The sequence below is a fragment of the Emydura macquarii genome, unplaced genomic scaffold, assembly GCF_026122565.2.
Source record: "Emydura macquarii macquarii isolate MOO-44397 ecotype Brisbane River unplaced genomic scaffold, CSIRO-AGI_Emac_v2 contig_1390, whole genome shotgun sequence".
Lineage (NCBI taxonomy): Eukaryota > Metazoa > Chordata > Testudines > Chelidae > Emydura > Emydura macquarii.
This window is the reverse complement of record NW_027131527.1, coordinates 8,112,763-8,128,267: the sequence shown is the minus strand read 5'-3', so window position 1 is coordinate 8,128,267 and position 15,505 is coordinate 8,112,763. Positions and strand designations below refer to the sequence as shown.

The 15,505-nt window shown below is 41.5% G+C and overlaps 1 protein-coding gene across 1 annotated transcript in view; it reads left to right on the top strand.

The window, feature by feature from the left end:
• Positions 1–15,505, top strand: part of RTKN2 (rhotekin 2) — a 57,951-nt gene that overhangs the window by 21,042 nt on the left and 21,404 nt on the right. The window contains exons 4-6 of the mRNA XM_067552938.1: positions 3,433–3,486; positions 4,914–5,031; positions 9,880–10,080. Coding sequence (XP_067409039.1) covers positions 3,433–3,486; positions 4,914–5,031; positions 9,880–10,080 — 373 coding nt within the window. The remainder of the gene's footprint in view (positions 1–3,432; positions 3,487–4,913; positions 5,032–9,879; positions 10,081–15,505) is intronic.

Here is a 15,505-nt window from a genome sequence, read left to right as displayed (position 1 = left end):
GCAGTGGCTGTTAGTGTTGCTGGGTTGGTTCCAATTTTAAATTTGCAAGCTTCCTAAGTATTTTGTTCCAAGTGCAAACTTTGCCTTTTGTCTTCTCCATGTGTGCCTTGAAGGAAAGAGTGCGGTCTAGTGTCACTCCCAGATAGAGAGGATTTTAGTGTTGGGTAAGTGATACCCATTGCAAATGATGCTGAGCTGAATATTGGCCTTCAGATGCCGAAGACGGAAGAGAGTTGCTTATGTTTTGGCATGCATTTGATTCTTGGTGTAATAGACGGAGAGCTCAGTCAGAGCCTAAGTTAACGTAGCTGAGATCTGGATGAGATCCTTGGCTGCGGCAATGATGTTTAGATCATCAGCATAGATAAAACTTCTTGGGCCAAGATGGAACAGTTGATCATTTGTATAGCTGTTGAAGAGTATTGACAAGAGTATGCTCCCTTGAGCCATTTTTCTGTTGCTGCCATAGGCTCAGCTTCCCACATAATCTTTTGTAAAAAGGCATGTATTCTAGTAGAGATTATATCAGTTGTACAAGGTAGTGATCTTTTAGCATGTTGTATTTTTTTTAGAGAGGATCCTTCAGTGATTCATCATGATGTGTCCTGCAGATAGGTCAACAAACACAGTGCCTGTTACCATATCCTTTTCAAGGCCATCTTTGATGTGTTGAGTGATCTTTAGCACATTTTGGTGCATGATTTGTCTGAGCAGAATCCAACTTACTCTGGGATTAGGTGCTTTTCAACAAGTGGTGGTAGATGATTTGAGATGAGTTGCTTGTATAGTTTGCAGATATGATAATGATATAGGCCTGAAGTTCTTTGACTCCATTGTGTTCTCTTGTAGCTTCAGGAGTGCTGCAACGTGTACCCATCGTGAGATCTTGGGTATTTCATGTGTGGCTGAGAATGCTAAACAATTTAAGTAACCATTTCTTTGTTGCTGGTCTGAAGTGTTTTGAAGAATCCCATGCACAGCTATAGACTGGGGACCGACGAACTGGGCAGCAGCTCTGCAGAAAAGGACCTGGGGGTAACGGTGGATAAAAAGCTGGATATGAGTCAGCAGTGTGCCCTGATTGTCAAGAAGGCTAATGGCATATTGGGCTGCATTAGGAGGGGCATTGCCAGCAGGTCACGGGAAATGATTATTCCCCTCTATTCGGCATTGGTGAGGCCGCATGTAGAATATTGTGTCCAGTTTTGGGCCCCCCACTACAAAAAGGATGTGGACAAGTTGGAGAGAATGCAGTGGAGGGCAACAAAAATGATTAGGGGGCTGGAGCACAGGACTTATGAGGAGAGGCTGAGGGAACTGGGCTTGTTTAGTCTGCAAAAGAGAAGAGTGAGGGGGGATTTGATAGCGGCCTTTAACTACCTGAAAGGGGGTTCCAGGGAGGATGGGGCTAGGCTGTTCTCGGTGGTGGCAGATGACAGAACAAGGAGCAACGGTCTCAAGTTGCAGGGCGGGAGGTCTAGGTTGGACATTAGGAAAAAGTTTTTTACTAGGAGGGTGGTGAAGCACTTGAATAGGTTCCCTAGGAGGTGGTGGAATCTCCATCCTTAGAGGTTTTTAAGCTGAGGCTTGACAAAGCCCTGGTTGGGATGATATAGCTGAGGTTAGTCCTGCTTTGAACAGGGGGTTGGACTAGAAGACCTCTTGAGGTCCCTTCCAACTCTAATATTCTATGATTCTGTTCAAATGAAAGTCCTGTGGCTGGACTCCCTGAATCTGCAAATCCTGCTGAGCCCTACCACTACAATATAACCAAAGAATATGTCTATGCCTGCAGACCAACTCAGTTATCACCATAACCAACAAATAGATGCGGTTGTCGGTGTCATGCAACAGGGTTCTCATCAAGGCAAGCATTGACAATAATATCAGCAAATGTTGAAAGGCTCTCGTGTGTCAAATATGACCTTGTAGCCAAACGGTGTGCTGACTACAACTGTGAAGAACTGGTCTCTGCATTTAATGGAGAAAAAAATGCAAGTCATGGCAGAATCTTATTGAGAATATGGACATGACCCATAGCAGCAAGAAAGCATGGATTACCATTCAGAAATTTAACAACGATCCAAGGAAGGCAGAGCAACACTACAATGTTCCTGCAGACCAGGTCACACATCAGCTCCTAGAAAAAGGGTATCAAACAGACAACCCAAGATGCTGCTTAATCAGCAGGAAGAGCAGGAGACTTATAATTTTGAGGCACTATACAAAACGACTGAATTAACATCTGGAATAAACGTCCTCAAGAATGGCAAAGCCACTGGTCTAGGTGACATTTGTACTGAACAAATTAAACACTTTGAACCAGCAATAACGTTGTTACAATTAAAACAGCAAGAAGGCTTGGATGAAAAATCCTCTGGGAATACCTGGTTAATGGGACTTGCTGCAGAAGTATCTGTGGTTTTTTTCTGTATATTTTCTGCACAGACCAATTCCACAGCCAGTAAAGTTCCTGTATAAAAATAATGTGTTAATGATTTTAATGAAAACCAATGTATTTGACCTAATGCTGTTCACTGCTGCCATCCCAGGTCACTAATGTACTGCATGCTCTTCGTAAAGTTGCTGTATTGTTCTTTGGGAGCCAACTTACTTTGTTTTATTGAGTTCACGTCACCTGAAATATATTTGAGGAATAAATCTGTAAATAACAATAAGCACTGCTGTCTACTGGTTTCAGATAAAATTGATCTTTTCTAATTGAATGTTGTACTTAACAGGGTAGATGAACTAATACATTTGTTTAAAGAAATACAAATTCCATTATTAGTTACTGACAGCGAGTGACTTAAAAGAATTAAGTTGCTCTGCCTTTAGTCCTTTAATGTGGTTAGAGTGTAAATGGTTACCTTTTCTTTTAACTAAAAAAGCTTGTATTACTTTTTTTGTCGGCTACGGTGATCCAAACTTGGCATGTAATTACAAGTGGTATTTGCTCAGTGACTGGCAAGGCAAAAATAAGCACTTTCTACACAAACTTCTCCAAGTTTGTCTTAAATATAGAGGAGTTGTCTGTCTTACAATAAAATGAGTGGTTCCTAGCAAGAATATTTCATTTAACATGTCTTCACCGTGTAGTGGACTTAAATATCACTCAGAGACACATTACGGCAGCCACCCTGAAATGTTATTTCAGATATTCTTAAATAAGATTAGAAATGTTCTTTATCCCAGCATAGTTTATAAAGGAGAATGACACTTCATATTGAGCTAGTTAAATTATGAAGTTTCTTTTGGCATTAGTGGTTGCGATTGAATTAGTTATGCTATTTGTTGGATAGAAAGAGTATAGAGCCTATTACGTCCAGATATAGAATGATAGAAAAATAGACCACAAATATTCTGTGTTTTATTTGGAATATAGGTCTATACTGTTGTTTATAACTTAAATTTTTCCTTTTCTTTTTTTAGATATTCGCATACCATTAATGTGGAAAGGCTCTGATCACTTCAACTGTAAAGAAAGTATGTTAGATTTTATTGAACTGTTATATACGCTGGTAATATGAATCAAAGTTTAAACTGAACATGGAGTTGAGACCCTCATTTTCACTTAACTTTTGGAGAGTGTTGCAAAGCTATAGTTGCACTGCATAGTAGCCCTTACTCTGCAGGTAGTGGTGGTAGCAGTTTAATATAGATTAGTTTCCATTCAGTTAAATTGCTGCTACTGAGAAAATGGTGCTGTGGAGCAGCACAGGCATATCTCAGCTGAATGAAACTCTAATACTGTAGGTTACATGGGCATTGGACATGTGTTAGAGCTGTGGTTCTCAACCAGGGTTATGCAGAGGTCTTCCAGGGGGGTATATCAACTCATTTAGATGTTTGCCTAGTTTTACAAGAGGCTATATAAAAAAGCACTAGCAAAGTCAATTATAAACTAAAATTTCATACAATGACTTGTTTATATTCCTCTATATACTATACACTGAAATGTAAGTACAATATTTATATTTCAAATGATTTATTTTGTAATTATATGGTAAAAATGAGAAAGTAAGCAATTTTTCAGTAATAGTGTGCTGTGACACTATTTTTTTTGTATTTTTATGTCTGATTTTTTTTAAGCAAGTAGTTTTTTAGTGACGTGAAACTTGTAAGTACGCAAGACAAAACAGACTCCTGAAAGGGGTACAGTAGTCTGGAAAGGTTGAGAAACCACTGCTAGTGCGAGAAAAATGGAAACTTCAGAGGAAGAAATAGAAAAGTGGCACCACTATTTGATTGATAACACTAAAAGTTTATTCAGAATTTTTTCAATCTTTTTGGCTGCATTTGAAAACATATTTGGTGGGAGATGTTGCCAGAGAAAAACTTAAATTAAAGTTCTATCTGCTGGCATTGAGTGGATTATTTGGTAGTCTTCACAAATACATGCACTTTGCTATGTAATGGAGATTAACCCTAAATCTGTTACAGCTGTCACCTGGCATTGATTTCACTTTGATTTTCAATAGGGTCAGATGGGTTTAATATAGCAAAATATTCTAATCCTTTAGTGCATTCATAATACAGCGTACACCCGGGTGTTCAGATTTTTTTTGCTTTAAAAAGTCAATCCTATTGAGCAAAATTACTTTTCAGAAACTCTAATAAAAGTATTAGCAGATATTATAGATGCCTGTAGAAAGAAACACTTGAGTAGTGGTTGAAAATTAATTTTTCCTCTAGAAATGTTGCTCTACTGATGCCAGCAGCTTTGATAGTTCATCTACAAAATGCATAACGCTCTAGAATATATAATTTGATTACAAGAATTCTTTGATAATGCATCATAGATTCAAGTTAAACTTCATTTAAAACTCATGTCAGCGTCTTCATTTACAGGAAACATTTAGCATTGAGTTAGATAACATCTCGGCTAAAACATTTGTTTGGTTATTCCCCAGGATCACAGCGCTATGCAATTTTTTGCTTATTCAAAATGGGAGCTGAGGTTTTCGATACAGATGTAATTATTGTGGATAAAGCAATAACCGATATATCTTTTGAAAATGTAACTATACTGTGAGTATCAATTTTTATTGAATTAAGTAAACATATTAACATTCGTGTTTTCTTATGAAAGATACGTAGATCTTGATTCAATAGCTACTGAAATAAATGGAAGTTCTTCTATTGACTTGGATGGGTGTTGAGTCCTTCTCTTTAGGAGCCCAAAATCCTTGGGTGGATGGTTATGCTATATTTAGCTAGATGGCATGAACTATGTGTCTTTTCCTTTGTGTCATATTCAGAAATGTCTTTTTGTGAGTAGGGCTGGTGTGTGTGTGTGTGTGTGTGTGTGTGTGTGTGTGTGTGTGTGTGTGTGTGAGAGAGAGAAATTAAATTAACATATTAAAACTGAAAGTATCCTACAGAAGTACATTTAAATGAGAAACGTTAATACTTAAACTGTTGGATGCAATCACCGCATCAGACTATCATCATCTATTTTTCCAGGATCCCATAGCTCATCTCCTTCTTGACATTGCACATTATTTAAAAAAAAAAAACAAAAAACTTTTCTCCCTGCTTTACCTTCCACTGCACTTTCATGAGCCTGTGCCACAGCCACCATCCTTCTGGTTGTGAAAACTGAGCAGGAAGTTATTCCCTGGCCATTAAACGTGGAGAAGAATGGAGCTTCTCCCTTTGTGTGTCTTTAAGGTATTAAAAAAAGCTTGTGAGGCACTTTAGTTATTCCCCCCCCCCCTCTCTCTCTCTCGTTTTTAATTAGGAATTTTGGTCAGATATCTACCCTCGAAGACTCTTGGGTAACTTAAGAACTAGTTAAAACACATACTTGATAGATTGAAAATTGAGCAATTGAGAGGGAAAGTAATTTCTAAACCGATTTTAAGAATGTTTTGTTAACACCTATTCAAATTAATATTTAGGGCAAAGATTTAATTCCACCCATTAAAGGGTAGGAGAGCTGACAACAGACCCTTAGTAAGTCCTGCAGCAAGCCAGAGAAGACAGCTTTGATATTTCTGATGTTTCTAAGGTTAAAGAATTTTTATAAAACCTCGGTCATATTTATAAAGCATGAAGTAGAAAGGACACAACACTATTTAAAAGAAATTTTTTGTAGATCATTTTAAGTCAACACCTTAGTTGCTCAGGGCACTAACAATTTGAGAGAATACTTCAATCCACTCAGCTGTTGTTGATACATATAACAAAGCCTCACTAGAGAATGCTAGGCCTTTGGAGAACCTAATCGAAAGTCATAGTTTAAACCTAACAATCTCAATGTGTTAAGAATATTTAATTTCTTTTATACACCTTTTTACTATTCATGTACTTCATTTTCTACAAATCTAGACTTCGATTGCTTGCTCATGTCAATTCCATTCTAGGTGTGTGTGCACCCTCGTACATGGTTACTGGAATTTTTTTCCCTTCAGCAGTACCCATAGGGCCGGCTCCGGTGCCCCCTGGAGTCCCACACACATGCTGCAGTATATGAGGCGATGCTGGCCTACACCACCTCAGTTCCTTCTTTCCGCCTATGATGGTGGCTGGAACTACTCTGCTTGCTTTGCAAGTGCTTCTCAGCCTTTAGTAGTTGGTTAATCTTTTTTTGGTTTTGGTTCCTGTTAGTAGTTAATATTTGTAGTTAAGGAATAGTCCTGGCTGAGACTTTTGTCTGGGAGCGGGGCATGCCCTGGTCGCCGGGCTTCAAGTCCTGTGTCTCTAGTGGCAAGCCCTTCCCTCTTAGTGACCCTCATGACAGTTATCAGTTGGGGGAAGCTCATAGGAAGGACAAGTGCAAGATCTGACTCAAGGAGAGGGAAATCCGCCCGAAGGCCTTGCTGATGGAGGCAGTGCTGAGACCAGCCTCCAAACTGGCATGTTCCACTTAGGTCCCGAGTATGGCGTTGGGGCAAAGCGCCCAGTCAGCACCAGCCCTGCTGCGGCACTGGACTTCTTCCTCCTCACCATCGAGGAAGAAGCAATGTGTGGAGAGAGGCTGCTCCCCTGCCCTGAAATCTAAGGAAGCACAGGGTCAAATGTGGGACTGGTTCTGGAGCAGCCGACTGAGGGTCGGCAGGATGGCTTACCACCTAGGAGTGCAACCCCACTGAGAGAGCCAACTCCAACTCCGGGGAGCAGAAGGGGGCCTCTTCAACTAGCAGTGCCGTCAACGCCAGAGGTGTTCAGGCGGCAAGAAACTTGATAGCCTTGCCTTTGCTGCCTTCTCCTTGGCCTTTGTCGCTGTCGAAGGAGAGGGTTCCAGTTCCTAGGGTGAAGCCCACGATGGGTCCCCCTCAGTGGCTGCACTGCTCCCCTGAACAGAGGCGCTTGTCTCTGAGAGCCAGGTCACCGCGTGGGGGGAGTCAATGTTGCGGCACCAGTCCCCGAGGGGATGTTTCCAGTCCCAGTCTCTGGAGCGCTCCTTGGTGGTGGAGCACGGCTGCCACAAGAGGTCACCAGCCTCTCTGCACCGATTGTGATCCCTGGCACCGGGAACCGTGCACTTTCGAGGATGGCACCGATCCTGATCATCCTTGTGCAGGCGTGTTCCCCGGAAAGGAGCCAGCGCCACTTCTGCTCCCTGGCACCAGAGAATTCACCTGTGCAGGCATGGCGCAGAACCCAGTCGTGGGAGAGGGAGCCATCACCAAAGGGAAAGCAACGCCGCAAGTCATCGGTCCCTAGGTGCCGATCTCACCGGTCCCACTCTTCTGCAGAGCATGGATTTTTGGCAACCCGGCATTGGTTAAAGGAGTGGCACTGCCAGTCATCGTCATTGCGCACCTCGACATCGAGATGGCGATCTTTGGAGTGCCATGGTACCTGAGGATCAGGACGTTGCTCCTCCACTCGGCGGCAACGCACTGCAAGGGAGCCAACCACTGCCGCCTCCTTCCCCACCCCCGTGGTCGTCCGGCAGCAAGTCAACTTCCTCTTGGGAGGTTGGGCATCCTGCTGTCTGTTCAGGACATCGCCGCCCCACAAGGGCTCAGGAGCAACTCCCTGGTCCTGCAGCACCTGGTTGGCCCCAGGGCCAGAGGCCGGCACAGTGGTCATATATTGGGGGCCTTGGGGGATCCCAGTGGCCCCAGACCCTTTCTCATACAGGTCCTCTGGGGTACAGTCAGCACCAGTGGCCATGGAGAGAGCCAGTGAGTCAGCTTCAGAAGTGGGCTCAGGAGGGGATGCCACCACCTTCTGTGCCAGTCCAGTTCTTGTTGTCCTCCCCAAATGAGGTGGTTGTGTTGGGATCACCAGTGCTCTTGGGTGATTTTAGGGCCTACCAGGAGCTCCTCAAGAGGGTGACCTGGAACTTAGGTTTGGAGACAGAGTAGCTCAAGGAGGCCTTGGGCAGCCTCTTTATTGTGCTGTCAGCGGTGGTGCTCCTGGGCAGGTACAACTAAAATCTTTGGGACTTCCTGAAGCGTTTTGGGGAAGCCTTGCTCCAGGAGCAGGCAATGGACTTTACCACCATTTTAGAGGAGGGTAGCATGGTGGCTAGGGTGGCCCTCTCAGCTAGGAGGGCCATGGCCTCGACGATCTGCATGCATCAGTGCTCGTGGCTGCAGTCATCTGGTCTGTCACAAGAGGTCCAGCAGTCCATTCAAGACCTACCTTTTGATGGGTCTGCCCTCTTCTCAGACCAGACTGATACCAAACTGCAGGGTCTGAAGGATTTGAGGGCCAACCTCAAACACACAGGGAGTTTGGTCGCAAGAGAAGCGGGGCATGCACATAAATGCGAGGGAGCTACAGGTGATACATCTGGCTTGCGCGGTGTTCCTTCGCTTCATTGCGGGCAAGGTAGTGCGGGTGCTGACAGACAACACTGTGTCTATGTACTACCTCAACAGACAACGGGGGACCTGCTCCTCAGTCCTCTGCAGGGAGGTGGTGTGTCTGTGGGACGTGGCCGTGAGCCGCGATTTTCACCTGATAGCTTCTCACATGCCAGGCATCAGGAACGACACAGCAGACTACCTCAGCAGATCCTTTTTACCCCGCCACAACTGGTCATTCCACCCGAGGGTGGCTATGATCTTCCAGAGGTGGGGCTCTCCCCAAGTGGACTTGTTTGCGTCTGGACAGGAACGAGAAGTGCATGCAGCTCTGTTCTCTCTGCAGCCTTGAGGAAGGGTTGATATCCGACGCCTTTCTCTTGCAATGGAAAGGGGTTCTGATGTACGCATTTCTGCTGCTGCATAGGGTCCTCCTGAAAATCAAGAGGGACAAGGCAGATGTTATCCTGGTCGTGTCGGCGTGGCCGCGCCAGCATTGGTTCAGCATGCTGCTGGAACTGTTAATAGCCCCCCCACTGGAGTTGCCTTGATGGCACGATCTCTTCTCCCAGGACTAAGGCCACTTGCTGCACCCGGACCTGGACTTCCTGCACCTGATGGCATGGAGACTCCATGGCTGAACCTGGAGGAACAGGCCTGTTCCAAGTGGTATTTGCATTGAGGAGGACATTATTTTTGTAATAGCACCATGGCGGGGGATAAAAAAAGTCATGACTTTTTATAAAGCAGTTTAATGTAATTTGGAACCACAAATACGAATATGTATTGTATGGTTATTGCATGGCATCACTACAAGGCAGATTTGTTTGTTTGGATGCCTTAACCCCATTTCCATAATACATTTTGCTTTCTCAAGTTTTAGTCTAAACTTAGGATTGTTTGTGTTTTATAATGTTTATGGGATAATTATAACATCCCTGTAATGATTTCAACTCATAAATTACTGATATGTACTTTTGTCCTTAATTCCATTTTAAGATACAATTTTTCTGGCAATTTAGTAGAATTCTTTGCCTTGATCAACAGTATCCATTCTTGTCCCTTCGTTCTGTACTCGATTAATTCACAAATTATCTGAAATATTTGTTTTCAGTGGTGAAGCGGGGCCAGACTTCCAAGTAAAGTTTGAAGTGTATAGTTGCTGTACAGACCAACCTTTAACTATAACAAACACTCCTAAGAAGTTAGCCAAGAAGCTTAAGACATCCATTGGCAAAGCTAGTGGAAAGAAACACTTCCCTTTGGTAGAAGAAGACAACCCTGAATCCTGTTCGTTCTCTGACCCAACCATACGGTAAGCTTTTTCTTAATTGTATTTCTTGTAGGCTAAAATATCTTGTGAAACTTCAGGAAATTGCCAAGATATGAGTATTTCAATAGATGATCATGTGGAACATAATTTTCATTTTGAAAATCAAAATGCAGGAGTTCAGATCATGTACATTAGCCTTGGGTCCTGATTCTGACTGTAATGCATGAGTAGGTATTACCTCATCACATTGTAAAAAAATGTTTTAAAAATCTATAATGTAGCTTGTAAAAACAGTCAATTTTTCCAGCAAACAGGAGAAAACGTACATGGTGGTAATCATGTGTCTTAGGGCAGGTCTACACTAGAAGTGCTACAGTGGCACTGATGCAGCTGCACTGCTGTAGAATGTCTGCTGAAGACACTGTATGCCAACGGGAGAGCATCTCCTGCTGACATAGTACCGGTATGGACGGCGCTTAAGTCGCTGTAACTTGCATCATTTGGGGGTGTCTTTTTCACACCCATGAGCGATGTAAGTTAGATATATTTAAGTGGTAGTGTATATGTGCCCTAAGATTAAAACCAGCAGGTGGAACACCATGACTGTGTGCACTGTGGAATAGTAGACAAATATTTTGGCTGAAGTTTTCAAATTGGAGTGCTTAAAGTTAGGCTCCTAAATCTATATAAAAAGAAGTGGCCTTTTTTCAAAGGTACACAGTACCTGCCGTTCTTTGACTTCAACGGGATTTGTGGGTGCGATGCACACTTGATATACTTTAATACTGCTGTTGGAAACATTAATTCTTTAATATTCAATGGAAAAATAAACTATTAATGCAATGATTAGACTTTTTTTACGGTGGGGAAAAATCTAGTAGACTCTTTTAGTCTATGTTCGTGCAGTACTCAGAACAGTTCCTGCTGAATATCCAAGTGCCTTATTTAACATATTGTGAATACTGTGTTTAGTGATGGAGCTTCTGCATCTTATCATGGTACCTGTTCCATATTTGAACTGTTCTTACTAAGAAATATCTTTACACTTTTAAAAATACCTTTTTCTTGGTACTCCTAGTTATCCTTCTCTGTATCACAGTTCTTGTTCTTTCAGATGTATAAACTCATTACCTAATCTCCTTTTTTTATCCAAGCCATACACTTCCAGCTGTTTTTTCCTTATACACCAACTTCTGAAGCCCTCTATCATCTTGAGAGCTCTGCTATAAATATTTCATATCTTCAATATTTTATACAGAGGCAGCCAGTACTGTACGCAGCACACTATAATAATACTATAATGTGTCTATGCTACAGTGACTTACATAGAGGGTATATTACCTCCCTATTCTTCCAACAAACTGTTCAACTCTATCGTATATTGGAAGAAGCAAAGTAAAATGTTCCATTAAAAATGTTGTTGTTTTTAGCCTTTACATTTAGCATAGTGATTTCCCTCCATTGTGCATTCCTGCACCAGTGTCCAAAGTTCTATCATTTGTTGTTATTTCCATAGTATATGTAGTATAGTAGCTGTGACCCATCCATGCCTAAGTTAGACGACCTGAAATTGCCAAGGTCAGGGCAGGCTGCAAAAGGAGAGCAGATTTTCCCAGCACTGGTGGGTGATCCCGAAATCAGCCACAAAAAGTGCTTCTTATTCCCCACAATGGTTATCAAGAAGCTAAAACAAAAATATACACAGCCCCCTTTATTGTATTTCAGTCTCTGGCTCACAATCAGCTACTAGGTCCAGTAAAGAGACCAGTTATTTAAACTCTATGCTCTTTATCAAAAAGATTCTCCTGACCCCAAAGGGTCAGCCACAGTACCAGATTAACATAAATTTGGATATTACCCAAAATACCATGCTGCCAGCCAATCCTTTAGTAACTAAAACTCAAGGTTTATTATAAAAGGAAAGAAACTATAAGAGAAATGTTAAATGACTAAAGCAATCACATACATGCAAATAATTTGAAAGTCATATATATAAATAATATGAGGTTTTCATTAGAATTCTGGAGTCTGCAGGCTTGTGTAGTCCCTCTGGTGTACATCCAATATGTGGATGGGTCTCAGTCCTTTGTTTCACAGCTTCAGTTGTAGATGAGTTGATCCAGCAGTAGGTGAAGCTGAAGACAAAATGGATGTGGTGCAACTGTCTTTTATGTCCTTTGGCATTTGCCATGCTGCTTGTGGAAATTTACAGGAATAAGATGGAGTCCAGCGTCACATGAGTAAGTCCTGGTGACTCATAAGCCCCTGGGTTCTTTCCTTGGGCGTATTGTACATTTTGAGTTCCTTTAATGGGCCATCAAGCAGCTAGTGCTGCTGCCATCCTGTTTGGGGTGTTGCCCAGAAACACAGCACAAACTGAAATACAGATACATCAAACGTATTCATAACTTCCAACACAAATATGACACACACACACAAACAGTATCATCATATTTAGGCCATGTCAGGTACCATTAGAAAGGTTATAATTGGCTATCTCATATGAATCATTGTAATTTTGAAATATTGATGTTAAATAATATCATAAGTGGTCCCCCTAATCCAGCCAGCGTTACAGTAGCTTTTCTGACCGCTTGCTGTAAAGCACAACTGTGTGCAATATCCAAGGCATTAGATGCTTACTAGCTGCTTAGCAGGAGCTTCCTTAATTGAATTTGGCACAGGACAGTTTTTGATTCCATGTTTTTCCACATTCACATACTCTAAGTCCTGTTCCCAGTAATTCATCTATATGCGTTGTTTGTAAAATAATCTCAACTTTTGTAGAGCTTTAACAAAGTTCCATGCCTGGTAACAATTCCCAAACACTTTTTGTTTGCCTGTGATTTAAGCAAAATGCCTAAATTGTAATGATTATGAATTTTTAAAAAACTATTCAATGGAAGTGGTTTCTTTGGATGAACAGGTGAGATAGAATAGTGGTGGTTCTTCAAGTGCTTGCTCATGTCCGTTCCACATTAGATGCATGCACACCGTGACACAGTTGCCAGAGCTTTTCTCTCCGTGGTATCCATAATGCCAACTGTAGTGCCCTCTGATACCACACACTCATGCCACATGCTCATGCTCATAAGGACCCTGGCTGGCTCCTGCTTCGGCAAACTCTTATGTGGTGGCCTTAGTTTAGTCCTTTCCCCTTGTTTCTCTCTCTTTATTTTCTCATATGTTAAGGGAAGGGGGCAGGAAAGGAATAAATGGAACATTAATGTTAAAAATGCAGATATTCAAATCATTAAATAAGAAAGTTTGTTTCTTATTAAGTAACACTGACATCATGCACATATACTATGGGTTACTGTTTTAGATTATCTTTTTTCTTGTGTTATAAATGAGATGTGACCAAATAAGTGTTGTTAAAGCTTAGTACTAACAAAACTGAATTTGAAGTGTTGTGTGCTATTAATAGTAACATTTGAGGACTGACAAATCACAGCCACTCATCCCAAAAAAACTAGTTTTAATTTCAGTTGCACACACTGCCACTTTAATATCTTTTGTCAAAAACTTCTTTACCTAATGGTAATTTATCAGGTTTTGCTTTCTATCTTTCCTTGAGAGATGCCACTTCCAACCGATATCATCTAGCAGTAACTCCTGCATCTTTAACAGGGTTGATTGAAAAATTTATTGTCGGCTTTTCTAGGTGATTACCTGTAACGTTCTGGGGAACAACTGTGTTGTTATAACAGCTGATTGTAGATAACTTTTAGAGAACGGTTGTTTGATATTTATTTATTTAAATTTTAGTGTTTTAGCATTTTGTGCTTGTTTGTTTTTATTGTGCTTATTTTATTGTGCTTGTTTGTTTTTTACTTTGAAAGGATTTTAAAATAATCCAGATAAAATCCAGTAGCTAATTCAAAATTAAACCACAAACCAAAAAAAAAAAAAAAGAGAGGGAGGGACTTTCCTCATCAGAAACTCCTATATACCTGTCCGTCCTCAAAGCCTATATAAGGTGGTTTCTGGATGCAAGATTTATATATATTCTAGACTTTTGTAATTTCTGTGTTTAGTCAGTATGTTCTAAGCCTTGTAACTCCTTTCAGAAGTCTAATGACTAAATGTTTTAATAGCATGCTTGGATGTATTAATTTCAATTGTATTGACATGCCCCATAGTTTTAATTATCTTTCTGTAGACCTTGCTGCTGTCAGCTTTTTATGCAGTCTTTTGGCTGCTTCAGTAACTTTTTCATTCTAGCCATGTTTGGTTTTTCACCCTGTTGTGATGGCAGATGAATTTTCTCCTCAATGCAACCTCTACTGAATTCCAGAGCAAATAAGGCCTAACTTTGGAGAAGTCAGTCAGGTTTCCATGTTCACCCAGTGCTTTGTGGACAGCTTTCTTGGTCCTGTATATGGACTAGCATAGGTTCCCGCCCACTTGGTATCAGCTTCTACTTGACTTCCTATACTTGGGAGGAGACATAGCTACAATATCCTATTCTTGAATCAGAGGATCTTCCTGTCTTGTAATCCAGTCAGTCTTCTCCTGAAATGATAATCTTACTTGCTTGTGGCATTTTTGCAGTTAACTGCTTTTTTCCCCCACTGTTTTAAAGTCTGGTGTGTCTTCATTCTCTCATTTTGGGTTGGGTTGAAGGAATCACCCTATGGGTTGGTCTTCAGGGTAAACATCTGGCATGTTAGACTTCCTTATACTTCACCCAGACTCAGATCAGCGAACTAATATGGTGGTTTCTAATATAGGTTTTTAATCTTCAGAAACAGGTAGGTGGGATCTGAAATGAACAAATATCCATTGATAGGAAGGGTGGCCTTGTGGTTAAGGAACGGGACCTAGGGTATGTCTATACTGACGGCGGCAAAGTCGCCGCCATCAGATCGACCTATCTGGATCGATTGAGCAGTCAGTGAAGACCCGCTCAATCGATCCAGAAGTCAACCCTGGCAAACAACCCCCTCAAGTGGTGTAGCACTTCGTCAACGGGAACGCGGTTCCCATCGGCACAGTGCAATGAAGCTGCCGTGCAGAAGGGAAGCACAGCAGTCGATGGGAATTACACAAGTTACTCTGCATAGCTTGCATAACTCCCGTCGACAGCTGCCAAATCGCCATGTAAGTGTAGATCAGGGCTAAGAGTCAGAGCATCTGGGTGTTAACCTCTGTGCCTCTTTTCCCTTATCAGTAAATAGGTATAACAATGTTCCTCTACCTCAAGAATGTTGTGAATATGACTAGATAAAACTCTTTGAGGTTGTTAGATGGAAGTTTGCTATAGAACTGCAAAATATTATTCCATAAGTGACATTTGACCAAGAATGGTTGGATGTGTCCACAAAGAAACTGCCATTTAAGGCAGTTAGCTTATTCTCTTAAATGTACAGACAAAACAGTGTTAGCAATGTTGATTAGCCCATTACATTTGAAAAATAAATACTGATAAACTTTTGGGAATGATATTGAAGTTGGCTGAAAGAAA